At 46.0% G+C, this 16,239-nt stretch overlaps 1 protein-coding gene across 2 annotated transcripts in view; it reads right to left on the reverse strand.

Moving 5' to 3' along the window:
• Nucleotides 1-333: 333 nt before the first annotated feature.
• Nucleotides 334-16,239, reverse strand: part of LOC146182486 (uncharacterized) — a 64,110-nt gene continuing 48,204 nt past the window's right edge. The window contains exons 17-22 of one of the 2 annotated variants that reach the window (XM_084577614.1): nucleotides 9,877-9,918; nucleotides 8,638-8,670; nucleotides 4,130-5,135; nucleotides 3,332-3,467; nucleotides 1,470-1,704; nucleotides 334-562 (exon numbers count right to left, since the gene is read on the reverse strand). In XM_084577614.1, the coding sequence (XP_084433740.1) occupies nucleotides 1,492-1,704; nucleotides 3,332-3,467; nucleotides 4,130-5,135; nucleotides 8,638-8,670; nucleotides 9,877-9,918 (1,430 nt within the window). In that variant the 3' untranslated portion in view covers nucleotides 334-562; nucleotides 1,470-1,491. The remainder of the gene's footprint in view (nucleotides 563-1,469; nucleotides 1,705-3,331; nucleotides 3,468-4,129; nucleotides 5,136-8,637; nucleotides 8,671-9,876; nucleotides 9,919-16,239) is intronic. The other variant, XM_084577615.1, reaches the window with a different exon arrangement.

Consider the following 16,239-nt stretch of genomic DNA (forward strand, 5'->3'; position numbering starts at 1 on the left):
TTAACCAACGCCGTAGACGCTACCTGTCTCGCGCGCGCCTTCTCCGTTTTAGCACTCCTCTCGCGTTTCTTTTCGCTTTGAGAAGCTGAAGTCGGCTGTGAACCTCCGTGCTTTGTACTCTTAAAAAAATGTATCCAGCCAGATCACAGCCATCGCGTAACCTTTCTTTTTTGTGTGTGGGTGTGGGTTTCACAGAACCCAAACCAGCTTCACGGACCCCATTTGAGAAACAGTTTCACATCATCACAATTTTTAAGTACCCCGGCCCCCATTGAGAAACACTGGTGTAGAATATCGTCAGAAAATGGTGTTCAGTTCAAAGGAAAGCACGCGTTCGAGCGGAACTTAGTTTTAATTCCCTATGAAAGACTCAGCATCTTTGGACGGCATGGCGACCACATCACTTATTCTTTTGTGTAACACTGTTCGTGCGATGTGGCTCCGAAAACGAGGCTTCTTTGGGAGCCGTCGCTGTCAGCAGCGCGGCAGTCGGCTGGAATGTGAAATATTGTCGGCACAAAATCTACAGCAGTGCGGTGCTCCTCCTCTCTTGAACTTGTTTCTGCAAAAGGAACGGAAGATATGTGAATATACAAGCACGGAACACTGACCGCAACTGCTGCGAAAGTGGAACTTCGCCCATTAGTACGATTATTTTAAGGTAATCCCCCAATGTGGGGGAGCAAATAGATTCTATCTGAGGGAATTGTTTTTGCCCCGCCCCTGAAGTCACTGGACTAAAACAGTTCCCGCTTGGATTTGTTGAGCAAACCACGTCCTGTCATCCGCTACTCGTCCTGGTTAGCTGAGCTCGTCAAGCGAGGGCCCCGGACATGCACTATAATCCCAGGTTCGACTCCTTGAAAATGCTGAATTCTTCTTGATCTGCAAGGTTTCTGAGAAGGACTCACGGCTTCCCTCTGCAGTGATACGGCAGCACCTGGGTGCAGGCGTTTAAACTCGGTAACTATAAAGCCACACCGATTCCCTATACAGAGCCCTTTATTTTAGCGACAGCTGTTAAGGGCTCGTTTACCATTCACGCGGCATCGGTGTGGTTGTCAGCTGCAGGTTCAGTGGTGCAGGTTCAACGCGATGCACTGATTGATCAGAATAGAACGAATACATGATGTCCATGGTGACCCTGACTACGCTGACTCGCCAGAAATGTCACGCATGACGTCCCAACGACTAGTCGCGTTCACAATATTCACCGATAGATTCTAACGCAACGATGCCACTCCTGACGTCACAAGGCACTCACTAAAGCTTGCGTGCAAAGGAAAATGCAAATGCAGCAAAGTAACCCAACAGACGTCCTGCACATGCGTGCATGTCGACAGTTATTAGACGCTCATTGCACAACCTCAATTGTTCTTAACGTTCAAATTACCATCCCAGTAGTAATTACGCCCGGTCAGTTAGTACTGCTGTTCAGAAAAATCTGGGAGTGCGAATTGTTTGCTTACAAAATTAAGGCTTGCATCTTCACTAATTGACGGTCGCGGCGACTGTCACTTCCGCAGGAGCCGCCGCCGACGCAGTGGTCGCTGAACTGCCTCCTCCTGCTGAGGGCTGCACGACAACCACAGTGGTGGTGGTTGGGCTCTTGGGGGGCTCCTCGAAGGCCGGCACGCCAGCCTCCACGCGAGTGCGCCGCAGCTGGAGGATCTCACTCAGCTGGTCCTTACCGCCAGGCTTGTACTGCGCACATAGGAGGCCCAAGGTTAGCCACTGGAGCTCCATTCTAGCTACCATAAATTGGCTTATTTCCGCCTGGCATCATGTTTAACCCACTCGTTTTGTAGGTCCCGATTGAGGCTGTCGTGTTTTCAATGAACACAAGGAGGGATAGAAATTACAAGAAAATTATAATGTTAAAGAGATACATGCTGACAAGAGCCGTCAGACCTGGTGTGTCTGGTCTAAATTAGATACAATTCAAGAACGAATCAGGAGATGCTCCTCGAAGGAAGTCCTCCTACCAATGACGTGGATCTGTTTTCATGGCGTCGGGGTTAACCCGATTAATCCGTAGTTAATCTCCCTGTCAGCCCCATCCGATGTCACGCTAGCAGATGTAAGGAGGTTCACCCTTCCCTAGTGAAAAAACCCTATGAGTCACAATAACCTCATACAGACTTCTCATACTAAACTCATACTAAACTCGTACCAATCTCATATCATCTCATACAAATATCATTTACCATATGAAAAATATATGAGATTGTATGAGATTTGTATGAGTTTAATATGAGTTCAGTATGAGAAATTTGTATGAGGTTATCGTGACTCATAAGGTTGTTTTCGCTAGGGTTACGGCCGTTTGTGGAAGCCATTTACCGGAGGGCTTCCTTTGAGAAGCATCTGCAACTTCATTCGAGACATGTGGCCATAGTAAAGTTAAGTACAGCACTGCGCAGTGGGTATCTGATGTGGCATCCGTGCAAAGTACGAGGGAAGCCTTGGGGAGATCTTGAACGCTGGGTATGCTCAAAAGGCGTAGAGGCAGAAGCGGGTCATGCCGCCACTGGGCTTTTTCTTTTTAGTCAATTACTTCCCATTTAATTAATATTTCACGTTATTAATAAAAATTTTCGATACTGTCATTTGTGTCAGTGACTGCTGACCCCCTTCTTATGCTAAGAAAATGGGGCACGTGTCGAAGAAAAGGCATACGCGAGCACTGACTATCAGCTGGATGCATTTTTCCCTCTGAGTCCCGTTTTCTGCGTTGTTTTTCGTTTAAAATCAAAATAAACAACGCCATGCTCAGCCAAGCAACAAAAAAAAAGCGAAGATTACGTTATGATATACGCTTGCCAATTTGTATTAATACCACTACCCGTATCTGATATCGTAGCATAGGCATCTCTGAAATAACTTCAATAGGTTCTGAAGAGTTTCCCGTCTTCACGGCCCATTTTCCGCATCTCTGTCGCATATAAATGTGTAAAAAAAAATTTGAAAGAACTTCGATCGAAAAACGTATTGTCTATACCAAGACAATTCACAGAGCCTTTACTTTTGATTAAGACTGGCAGTTGGGCAAGCCGATGACAGCTCCATATCTCAGAAATGTACCACAAAGGGCTAAAAAGCGACTGGCAGCACTGTAGCATTCGGTCGGAAAGGCACTCCCCGCTTAAGCGCCTTCTTTATTAAGGTATTTTCCACACTTGGAATGAACCGGAGTTCATTTTTTGGTCCCGGTTCGTGACTTACGTGAGGGCTAAGTTGAGTCCGTGCTCCGATATCAATATGTGTGTCTATTAACGCAACAAGCGCCATTCGTACTTTGTGCCGGTCGTGTACAAGTGAGAACGCTCACCCCGCACAAGTTCTTCTGCACAGTCAGGTGGCTGATCAGCCGGGAAGCTTCTGCTACTGCGAGAACCTCCTCCAAGCGTTCCTTGGTGAGCGCAAACATGTGTTCGCCCGTCAGTTCTTTGCAGAGACTCTTCACCCTGCAGTAAGAAGAAGGCAAGGGCGACACCGCACGTGCCGTCAACTTGAAAAAATAACGTACACTCTAGTTGGAAAGATATCACAGGCCTCTTCGGAACCTGCGGAAAGAAGCGATCCTGTAAAGGCGATGACTCCGCCGATCAAATGTGTGTACCAGGACCTCTTACATAGCCAAAAATGGGGCTAACGACCTCAGAATTACCCTTTTGGGGGAAACAGGGTTACTTCCTCAGAGACTAACGACACCAACCACAATTAGCCCCTAGGGGACTAACCATCCGTTGCAATGAGTAAGTGGTGCCGTTACACTGGCTTGACACTCCGTTCACTAAGGGTGCAGCAAGAGCACGCGGGAGTTTTCGGTTGCTCCGCCTTCTAGTTGGGTACGCCTCCTACGCAGCGGGAACAATGCACAATAATAGATATCACAAGCGTTTGTGGTATCTTGTCTTCCAGTGTTCGCTTTTGTGCACGCTGTTCCTGAAGTACGAACTACCAAAAAGCGCGACCGCCATATTAACTTCCTCGTGCAGTTAACTCCATCATACAAAGAACTATATCGGGTGAAATTCAAAAGTTGACACCAACTATTACGCAAGACCTCACACTGCTTCGCAACGCGAGTAGCTTATGAGATTTTAGAAGGTTAGAGATATCTCACCTGTCACTAAAATCTTTCGCGATGAGCCAAGCCTGTACTTCTTCGACCGTAGACTCGGGTGTGATGTAGGTCGCTCGCGAGGCCACAGCCGTGGCCTTGCCCCACTTTTTACCCGACTTGGGCCCAAGGGACACCCACAACTTCAGCTCTTCTTCGAACGTGTCCTCTCGCTGTGACGCGGATCTGTTGGATTTGCTGACGTCCTCGCGGCGACCGTCGGCTTTGGCGGTCGCTCCAGTGCCAACAGGCACTACCGCCTGTGGCAGAGGCGCCGCTGGAATGTCGTATCGACTTGCCTGGTGTCGCGTCGGTTCTGTGTCGTAGTGTCGCCTCGCTCGCGCTTCCGAGCCTCCAGAGACGTAGTAGTCGGCACTTGCCGTTACCTGCGACGGTGGAGGCGGGGGCGTCGGGGTAGACGAGCTGAACTGACTCGAACTACGCGCCGAACGTGGCTCGGAATCACCTGCGTATGAGTTCGATCGGATTGTGACGGGCACGGACTCTGAGTGGCTTGGATAATGCCGTGTCGAATGGAACTCATCAGCGCGGCCTCTCGTGTCACCGTCACTCGGCGGCGGCGGAGGCGCATAGTAATCCGGTCTAGCTGGCCCAAAAGAGTCCGCGTCATGTTGGCTCGAACGCCTTGTCGAATAGCTGTCGACAGCTCGTGTCCTGTTCCCGGGCTCTAACGGAGCGTCATCGTATGGACTCGGCGGTGGTGGCAATGGTTCGTCGTCGAACCCGCCGGAACGACGAGTCGATTCCTGCGGTCCCTCTCGAGGCTCGGGCCCTCGCCTGTGGTATTCATGTCGAGTCGACTCGGGAGTAGTGTCGATCTCGTCAGAGTTTCTTGGCGTGACGCTGTGTCGGCTCCATGGTTCAGAGTCGTATCCACTGCTCGAATGTCGTACGAAGTAGTCGGATTGGCCGGACTTGGGTCGGTAGTCATCAAATGCGATGTCGTCCTCCGCGGCGCTTCCAGAGCGTGTAGACCGCAACGGAGGTTCTGCGACATAAACAAGTGCAGTGCGCTGTGGAAGGAATTGGAGACTTAATGGACCCGCTGTAGCAGTATGCAAGACGGCTTCTGAGTCGCCGCTGTTAACCGGGCTACAGCCTTTCAATGACCCAACATCTTTTTAACTGCCTCTACTAGTGAACTGCGCTAGCCTATACAGGAACATTAAACAAAATGGCAATTCATCGCCCACTGTCGGAACGACTGAATTATGTGCGGTCTCAATCGGCAAGCATTACTTAACTTGGGCTGTACTCAGTGCGATTTTAGTGAAGTCCTTTATCGATTACGGGCCAAATGACGCATGATATGATATTAAATAAAATACTCTGTTCCACTCCCTTGTCAACTCCCATTCAACATAAACGGCATTTGCCTGTCAGGAATATACGGGGCAGCACCATTTTAAGCCTAGCGGTGATTCAGCCATGTACCCGGACATTTTATTTATTACGCCTCGGAAGATGTCTGCGCGCTACGTTTCGGGATTTCTGCGTAGAAATTCCAGGTCTTTTCCATCATCATCATCACTATACCCACTGCAGGGCGAAGGCCTCTCCCATATTTCTCCGCTTAACCCGGTTCTGCGCTAGCTGAATCCACTTAACCCCTGTGAACTTCTAACCTCATCCACCCACCTAACTTTCTGCCGCCCCCTGCTACGCTTTCCTTCCCTTGGAATCCAGTTTGTTACCCTAAGCGACCATCGGTTATCCTCTCCTCGCACTACATGTCCTGCCCATGCCCATTTCTTCTTCTTAATTTCCACTAGAATGTCGGTAACTTGAGTTATTTCTCTGACCCACTCTGTATGCTTCTTATCTCTTAGTGTTACCCCTACCATGTTTCGTTCCATAGCCCTCTGGGTTGTCCTCAACTTAAGTAGAACTCTCTTTTTTAGCCTCCATGTTTCAGCCCCATAGGTGAGTACAGGTAAGATGCAACTGTTGTATACTTTCCTTTTGAGCGATAGCGGTAAGCTGCTAGTCATAATCAGCGAGTGCTTGACAAATGCGCTCCATCCCAATCTTATTCTTCTTGTTATTTCATTTTCATGGTCCGGATCTGCGGTTACTACCTGTCCTAAGTAGACATATTCTCCTACTACTTCGAGTACTTCGCTACCTAATGTAAACTACTGTTCCTTCCCCAGGCTGTTGAACATTACCTTAGTCCTCTGCATATTAATTTTCAAGCCTACCTTTCTACTTTTCCTGCCTAGGTCATCAATCATTATTTGCAGTTCATCCCCCGAGTTGCTTAGCAAAGCAATGTCATCAGCAAATCTCAGATTACTGAGGTATTCTCCGTCTACCCTTATCCCTAACTGCTCCCATTCCAAGTCTCTGAATACTTCCTCTAAACAAGCTGTGAATAGTACTGGGGAGATTGTGTCTCCTTGCCTAACACCTTTCTTTATGGGAATTTTGTTACTTTCTTTATGCAGACCTATGGTTGCTGTGCAGCCACTATATATATCTTCCAGCACTTTCACGTATGGCTCGTCTACCCCCTGATTTCGCAATGCCTGCATCACCGCCGAGGTTTCAACTGAGTCAAATGCTTTTTCGTAATCAATGAATGCTATGTATAAGGGCTGGTTATATTCCGAGCATTTTTCTATCACCTGACTGATGGTATGGATGTGATCGATAGTAGAGTACCGTTTCCGAAACCCTGCTTGATCCTTTGCTTGATTGCAGTCTAAGGTTGTACTGATTCTATTAGCGATTACCTTAGTAAATACCTTATACGTAACAGACAGTAAGCTGATTGGTCTGTAATTTTTAAGGTCCTTAGAGTCCCCTTTCTTGTGAATGAGGATAATGTTCGCATTCTTCCATGGTTCCGGTACCGTTGATGACACCAGGCACTGCGTATATAGGGTGGCCAGTTTTTCTATAATAATATCCCCCCCATCCTTCAGCAAATCTGTAGTTATCTGATCCTCTCCAGCTGATTCCCCCCTTTTCATAGCTTCTAATGCTTTCTTGATCTCGTTCTTCGTCACTGGTGGAACGTCTGACTGTTTTTCTCTACCGCCAATCTAGTTGCGGTCCTGACTTCTTTGGCTACTGTAGAGATCTGTATAGAACTACTCGGCTACTTTGACTATCTTGTCCATATTCGTGATGACGTTGCCCGCCTTGTCCCTTATCGCATACATCTGGTTTTTGCCTATGCCCAATTTCTTCTTTACCGCTTTAAGGCTTCCCCCGTGCTTTACAGCATGCTCAATTTTCTCCATGTTATACTTCCTTATATCGGGCACCTAGCGCCTATTGATTAGCTTTGATATCTCGGCCAATTCAATCTGGTCTGTTGGATTGGAAGCTTTCATACTCTGGCATTTTTTAATCAAATCTTTCGTCTCCTTAGACAGCTTACCGGTATCCTCTCTAACTATCCTACCGCCTACTTCTACCGCACATTCACTAATGATATCTCTGAAATTATCGTTCATTGCTTGTAGGGTAATGTCGCCATCCTCGTTTAGAGCTGAATATCTGTTCTGTGGCGAGATCCTGAACTCTTCTGCCCTCCCCCTCACCGCTAATTCGTTGATGGGTTTCTTTCTTACTAATCTGTTGCGTTCCTTCTTCAGATTTAGGCTAATACGAGACCTCATCATCCTGTGGTCACTGCATCGCACTGCTTTTCTGCTACCTACTAAAGAATTGTACAAGACCAATGTCAGGTCAATCCTTGAATATGCCTGCACAATTTAGGACCCTCTAGCGGTGCGAGACAAAGCCAAACTAGAAAAGGTTCAGAATTTAGCTGCTAGGTTTGTGTCAGGAAATTTACAGAAAAGATATCTATGCCGAGACTAAAATAAAGGCTGCAGTGGGACCATTTGGAAGTCCGTCGACGTAAGTTTTTTACGCGATGTATCGATGTTCTGTTAAATGGCGAAATACATACTGGCACCTACCGGCACAGCGTAGACCAGTTTCAAAGTACGGGAGATTACCTCAAAAACTGACGTATTTCGATTGTCTTCTTTTTTTTTTTTCCCAAAACAATACGCGATGGAACAAATTGTCTTCAGACACTGCTTGTGTAATGTCCAATGATGTTTTCTTTTCTGCCTTATAATAGTCATGTCGGTTTTGTGGTGCTGTGAATTTTTTTTATTTGTTTTGTTTTCATGTGATTTTGACTTGTTTCCGTGGCTGACACTGCTTTTATTTTTATTATTATTTTTTTACGTGTGCCTTCCCCCGCTGTGCCGCTTGGCGCTGTCGGTAAATAAATAAACCTATGACGCCCCATGGTGACAGCGAAGGAAACAAAGCACTTTTCTCTACGGCCGGTCTCGAGGGAGAGCGCGCTTCTCTTCCTCGAGACCGGCCGTGTTCTCCCAAGTTCTCGGTAACAGCAAACCATTAGTTTAAAGTTAAACGTTGAGCCTGTGCCATTCGAAATATTTGTCCATTCAGCGCCACATAAGGCGCGCGTTATGAAACAGGAAGTGAAGAGCACTCACCAGGTGGCGGCATCGGTGGAGCACGTGGGATGTCTACAGCAAAGAGAGTGAGTCGTACAAGAAGAAATTTCACCACTCGCTCCTTCAGTGCAGGTTCAAATCCTGAACTATACTGTCCAGGCATACTTTCGCATATCAGCGCGTGTCCCTTATAGGTGCTATCCCGAGTAAGATTTTGCAATTTCAATTTAGCTGTTTTGCAGCAAATCGGCTTTTAAAGGAGGATTCAGTTGCGCAGATCGTCAACGTCTAATCACGTTACCAGTCGTGTCATCACGTGACCACGTACATCCGCTCTTGTGACACCGAAAACATACTAGAGCTAATCACGTCAACACATGCGCCCGTTGTGATCGTTATGGCGACGACAGGTTTCTCTAAGTTTATCTTAGTGCACTTATACGTGGCGATAGGACTTACAAGTAGCGATTTTGTATCACCTTTGTTATTGTACTTTAGCTGCATTAGACGAAAGTTCCTCTTACTGCACAATCACGTCATCGTTTCCTTGATAAGTGGATAGGTGAACTCGTATGCCGCAAACGATGCAGTTATTCATGCGTAATTTATCAGTTTTCACAAAAAATATATTTCTGGTAACCCCGCGTATGCTTACTCACTCACGTGTATCCGTTTGCTCACCGCAAGACCACTTTGAAGAGAAATGGTAGACGAACTGCTTTCTTTCTTTTTCAGAAAAAAAAACCTCCCCTTCCTTAAAGTGGGCAATGCAATTCCAGGAGGCGTTCCTTGATTGCACTGTTTCCTCGTGGGCCGCGGTGATCACATCGGATCATGTCGCAATGACACGCCGTGAATGACGCCTCACGGTACGAAATTCAGCGTACAAAATAATAAGCCCAATGATGCAAATCATTTGCGTTTTAATTCATAGTCTCGTTAGATGGCGTGCGAATCTACATCAGATATGCCGTTCATCGTCCAAAACAAACGTGTTCGTAATAGCATTCACGCCAAACCAAAATATCAGTTTAAGTTAAGATCTCGGGACCAACGAATTCGGGACCTATTTAAAATTGCATATTCGTTCTTCAATGCGTAAATGTTCTCCCCAAACGATTTCTGTGTTTCCTATTTTATTCAGAACAACTCATCACATTACGCTATAGAACCCTCATCTGACGCCATATTGCAGGTATGATATAGTGAAGTGCTCATTGTTCGACGTCAGTCGGCGTGTTCTTTAGGTTTGATAATAAGAATCGAAATGACACTTACTCCTTTCCATGGACCCGTAACGATCGCTTTCGTAATATGTTTCTGTAAGAAAGAAATAGGTCACTCTCAACGATCGTCAGCTTAATGAGACCAGCGGATAGTTTACTTCACCCACGCGCTATAGATCTTTTTCATCGGGAATAAGTAGTTGTCCCAAAGCCTGCTCCAACTGTCTGCAGCAATCTAGTGTAAACAAATTGAGGGAGATGGCTCAGTATGACGACTGCCAGAAATCCTTTTGGAAAGGTGCGTACATGCATGAGAGCTTAGCCATTGCAGGGGCTCTGTCGTATTCCAACGCTCCGACATTTCCACACTAGCGCGCAAACGGCGTTCATTAAGTGCGTGCTAGCTATTAATCACCGCTGTTGTAGATCGGACATTTGTACAGGTCACCTCACAATATATACATGTCTTCCCGTTGCGAATGCTCCCTCTCCACGCAAGGGATCCTTGAAAAGAAAATGTGTGACCTGGAGTGTCTGAACTGCTAACACACTCTTACCCATTTCTACCACAATGTACCACCTTTCCTGCCCTGAATGCCCCAATTTACCCGAACTCAATGCTCACCTTGTTCATTCCCTTTTCTACTACCTCGCTTCCATTTATCCTTCATTGTCCCTACCCATTTGCCCTCAACGTGGCGGGCCTGCAGCTGTAGCCTCGGACCAGCTGGTATCTGCGACTTGGGTACGGGATATCCTCTACACTTAGCGTTGTCAACCGTTATAAGCTCTCTCTCTTTCGTCGAACAAAAGATAGTACCTCTGTGGAACAACAATAAAAGTACCAGGAGTCTCAGCTGAGTGAGTTTGTTTTCGCCAAAATGAGTGGTGCCGCTGCTAGCGGACGTGGACATGCAAGGACCATGAAGAACGTACTACACAAAACGGTTCTGTTAGAATGATATTTGCGCTATTCTCGCAACGACGCGTCGTTTCTTCTTCTTCTTTTTTTTTTTTTTTTTTTGTCCCGTAAAGAAGTTATGACTGGTGATGATGCGTGCTTCATGATAAAAGCCAGTTATTGCCAACCGCGTGGTCATTATTATGCGTGTTTTTGGTAGAGAAGGGAGTGAGCTAAAGTATATGACAAACGGCAGTAGAGGAGCAAGTTCGAATTTCGCGCCAGTGTCGCTCTACACGTCATCATCAGACGTCACTTCAGTACCAATCTTTCTACGCGTCTCTAGCGCTCAGTTTCAGTTTCGTGCGGGAAAAACGTCCGATTTCCTCACGCTGCGGGTTTTAGAAATTGAGTTTTTCTTCGTTTCAAAAATTGATATCGAAACGTTTTCCACGAGCGCGGCTTCGAACACCCCATTGCGACTAACCGTCGAACTGCGATAATAAAAAACTTAAATTGTGAATTTTAGTTAATTAGCTGGATAATGAAGTTTTGCACCATATTCTGTTCGCCGCGGCAGAGAGTTTATTTATGCAAATATTTTTTCCTATATTTTGAACCCACTAACTGTAAGAAATTTGGAAGTGTTCGCTGCACCTATTGTAGGGAGCTTGCATGAAACGATGCATGCTGGGTAATCTGCCGTGATGATGTCGTTGGCAGCAGACGACGCAGCACGTCACTACCATATAGTCTCTTCTGGTTGCGTAGTGCGCGCAGACGATGCTAGCCCGATCGGACAGGCCGACTACGGGTTCTACACAATTCCAAAAATACGCCTGCACGAGTGCGAGAAGGCAAAGGATCCCTCTAGCGATGCCGACGCAATTAAATGGCTCGCACGGGTCAAGAGACGTGAGATCGACTCCAATCCGGGCAAGTATCAAACTAGTTTCCAGAACTAGAGATGAATGACGGCGATATCGACGGGCGGCCACAGTCAGTCGTCCGCGCGTAGCTTGAACAGGTCCGCGCCGCGCTGCTTTGCATTTCTTCACAGCGCGCCCAATTTGTCGGGCACAGCATCGACGCGTAAGTTCTCCACTGATATCTTGCAAAATACCTTGCACGCACGTAAGGGCAGCGCACGAAAAGCCGCGTACACTTGTTTACTCGGTGGACTATCGGAAACAACGTGGTACATGCTTCTGGCTGCGCTGCCCGCCGTTTGCTGGCGGATTACCCAGCATGCATCGCTTCATTCAAGCTCTTGATGATCTATCAACTCATGCTTTGCTCCAGCTTGCATCTGAATAACTTGGTATATGCGAAGAAATTCTCACAGGGGATTAAACGAAACATGTGCCCACCTCCGGTAACAGCCAACGTGGCTAACGTGAAATCAGTTTGAAGCATATGCGCCAGTGGCGTGCACCAGTGAAACCGCATCAGGAAGCGTTGGCAAGTTGAAATCGTCAACCGCTAAATGTGCTAGAACCGATTTGTGCGCTGGTGTATTCTATCGTCTCTGTATGGCTTGCGCGCGTACCTTGCACACACAGGTATTTCCGTGGAAGGTCTCGCGACATCTCAAACACATATGAGCGCCAAACGCAAGACGGTATAGCGAAACACGCCGAGAGCATGTCCATGCATCAGTGAGGCAGCTTTTGCGGGTTCATACGAACCGGCCTCCTGGAAGCGCCTTTGGCAAGCTCGTGTGGCCAGACCTCTCACGGGCGCACTTTTAACTTTGCAGGTTGCAGACACTTTATAAACACGCATTATGTCCTACTAGCGAGAAAAATCTGAGACTTCGCGTTTCTGTTACGAAAGGGTGGTAGAGGAGGACGAAGCGTTGCGCCCTGATTTCTCCATCGCATCCCATCAAATCAATGCCTGTTAAGCGCTATCCCACCGAAGAGGATGCCCTAAAAGGAGTGCAGAACTACTTGGCTCACCACCAAAAGAAAAATATCATTTATGATGAGAAGCTTTTTTCAATCAACCTTTGGGATGGTGAGGCACTATACTGTACAAGGTTCCATACATGACACCCCAACAAAGAAACTTTATTTAAGCTCTCTTATAGAAAACCTCTATGTAAAGTTTTACGTACTGATTTCTGCTATAACTACGAGATAAACCATCCAGTGCTTCCTCATAGCAAAGTCTCTGACAATATAAATGTCAGCAAACTGTCATTACAAATCTGTACCCAGTGACTGCACAAGGAGGGCAAAAACTTTAAATAAACACGGCGTAACATAAACGTGGCACTTCTTACATATGTAGAGCCTCCTGCCTCCTATTTCAAAAAACTAACATGACCCAAAAATAAAGAATTCACGCATGCTGAATGCTTATGCACTCACAGAAATAAAGCCCTATTTTTAAAAATATATACATTTATGTCCAGTTTATCATTTTCTTTATCACCTTGTCATGTTTTCCCAACCAAAACTAAGCTGCACTGTGCTTCAGAAAATTAGTCCACCATGCGAAAGAAGGAACAAGTTACAGCACTTCCTAATTAAGCCGATTTAGGCTTTTCAAGGCCCATTTTTATTTCTTGTTTCAGAGAAGCAATTCAATGCCCTACCATTGTATCTTGTGCACAACAGTAGATGTCATGTGCAATGAATTAGCACATGCTTGTGCACAGCAAATTTCAAACAAAATAAAAATTTACATATAATAATAATAATAATAAACGAGCAGGAAAAATGTTTATCCTGAGCTCTCTGGTCAGCTTCCAGCAGTTGCAGCCATATTGTGAAGCTATAGCCTTCTTGCAGGCAGAGTGATCAATGGTCATCTTCGTTGAAACAGTTGATGCCGTAAACATGCTATTGTTCCACTGCGGCTGCTTACCATTCAGGCGTAAAACTTTTCATCCAACAGATCGTATCGGTTAGTTTTCAGCATCCTAACATCTAAGTAACCTCCCTTTTACTGACAGCAACCTCAGCACCACACTACTCTGCAACATGTTTACAAATGTTTCTGAATTTGCACACCATTATGCACGCATTGTTACAAGCTTAACTCGTTACAGACCCTCTTCCACTTTCAAAGCATTTTCTGTCGCCATTATTGGCACCTGGTTACAAATTCTCGAGCAAACACAGAAGGTTGAAAAGAAAGCAGAACCACATTCATGCAGCCAGTTTACTTCACCAGCAGAACTATCATTTAGGCCTTATATTTACAGTCATGCAGATGTAAGCAGAGAGGTAAAGGCCACGGCAAGCATGCAGCAAAATAAACCAGTCATTGATACACAAATACGTCACTCTTAAAACATACACAAAGGAGAACGTGCAATTGTTAGTATGATACGTTAACATGCACGGCAGCACAATGCGCATAGCTAACTACACGGAGCACCATCTTGACGATATATATTTCAGTAACATATGCACACTCCTAGAGCGTCGTCAATAAGTATGGTGTAAATTTTGGTTCAGAATGTCATACACTAATAGCACTGAAGTTATCTTACAACTTAAACATGTGGCCTCATTTGCAAAATTAGCCCAAGTATGTTCCATTATTATGCCACGACATGAATTGCAATGTCAGTTTAAGCTTAGCAGCAGCAGACACTGCACAAGCTTCCCAAACCTTGGCTCTTTATGCCAATGTCTAAGCGAAGCACACATGCTATGAAACAAGTTGCACATGCTGAAAATATCTATGCAACACAGAGTGTCACATGGCATGCGGGAGACATAGCATGTTAAACATTAGTAGAGCCAAGATGCAAACGTTCAGCAAGAAAATTCAAAGATAACGCAAGAAAATATGTAGTTGTTGCTTGCACCTTACCGTCAAATTGTAAAACGTCCACTATGAATGCTTCAAAGTCACTCCCTTTTGGCTTGGTGGGACCCACGTTTGCAAATTTCACAGTGGTCATACAGGTTACACACACACACACTTGCACATCAAGAAAGGAATGTGCATACAGCCACACTAGGAACTCCAGAAAACTTGCAGTGTCAAAGCACTGATAATGCTAATCGATATTTCAACTTAAGGCCCTGTTATTAGTATCGGATTCGAGCAAGTTACCAGCAGTTAGGCAGTATGGCTACTTCTTCCCCATCATTGTGCTCCCAGATACTGCATTTTCCCAGCTGCTACATTTTCGTGAGCCAGTCTCAATCTAGCTCTTTAAGAAATCTGAGTAATACAAACTCGGCTGTTATGCTATTGCAGTGGTGTCTTTGCATGGTGTGGCGTGAATGTCACATCACGATAGTGGCTTACTCAGTCCGGTATTCTGACAACAAAAGCGAAACTATGTCCCTGCAAATGCTGCATGTGCTGCGCAGTACATGATGTAATTGTGTGAATTGACTTCAAGGCCTTTGCTTCTATCACCGCTTTTTTTTTTGTGTGTGTGTGTCACTCGCAGCTCGGAAAGGTAAGGACTGTGCATGGTTAAAGAGGCCACTTTCCGAAGAAACATTCTTTCACTCCTTACCCTACTTCTTCCTTCCCCACTCTCCTCCATTCCCCTCCCTGGCTTTTCTTCTTCGAAACAAGAAGCGTATTTAATCCCCGCCAGTGATGATCGTGCTGCCCAGACGAAGACAAGTCCGCTTGTTGGAAAACTGGTTCGGCTTTCAAACTGAGGCTCGCCCTCGACTCTTGTTCAATGCTCTTTCATACTGTGTAGCCATCTTCTTTCTCTCGTTATAACCTGGATATCAACAATAATATCACTCAAAAGCCTGACATAGCACCAACAGCAAGAGGCGAGAAAGGGGAAAGCCACTGTTCCCATACATTTTAAATTTTTTTCTAATCTTTCTATCCGTCCACGACAGCATCCTTCCATTTTCTCCAAGTTCTTCCCTTCTTCTTTTTAGCCAGCCCGTTTCTACACTGTTTTCCTGGTCACTTTGATCAGTGGCCTAGAACACACTTCGTCCTCGCAATGAACCAGTTTGTGCGCGGTCAGTTATGGTGCCCATTGTTTTTTGCAATAACAGCTGTCTTGCCAGTGTCCGAGCTGATTGCAGACGTCATCTTCTTCTTTGTCATCTCTTTTTCTTCGTCTTCATCTTCTTGTAGCTACGCCTCTTCATGATGTAGCTGCGGCCACCCAAGGTCTCGCTTTGGCTGTCGTAGTGTTGCTTTCGCACCAAAAATAAAACCTTGAATTTGGGGGGCCGTTTGCACACTGTGCAAGGAATGTGGAGAGAGAGCAGTAGTGCACTCCATTTCTCTACAAGGCGTGCTTGAACGGTACTGCCAAAAGCCCCCTTCCACTAAGTCTCTGAATGAAAGTCATAATCGAATGTGCCAGGAAACAGGATTGCCTTGCTCATGCGGGGCGTGATGTGGTACATCCACGTCGCTGTTTTGCATCATGGTTGCCCACGCAGACATCAAGCGAATAGGCTCACCAATATGCTCTCCATGCACAATCTACTGATTCCAGAGTTTTTGCTGAACCAAATTCCTAGAAAGATGTATGCATTCACAATATTGAATCAAGTG

This window comes from Amblyomma maculatum, chromosome 8 (genome assembly GCF_055883805.1).
Source record: "Amblyomma maculatum isolate TAMU_Amacu chromosome 8, ASM5588380v1, whole genome shotgun sequence".
NCBI classification, from domain to species: Eukaryota; Metazoa; Arthropoda; class Arachnida; order Ixodida; family Ixodidae; genus Amblyomma; species Amblyomma maculatum.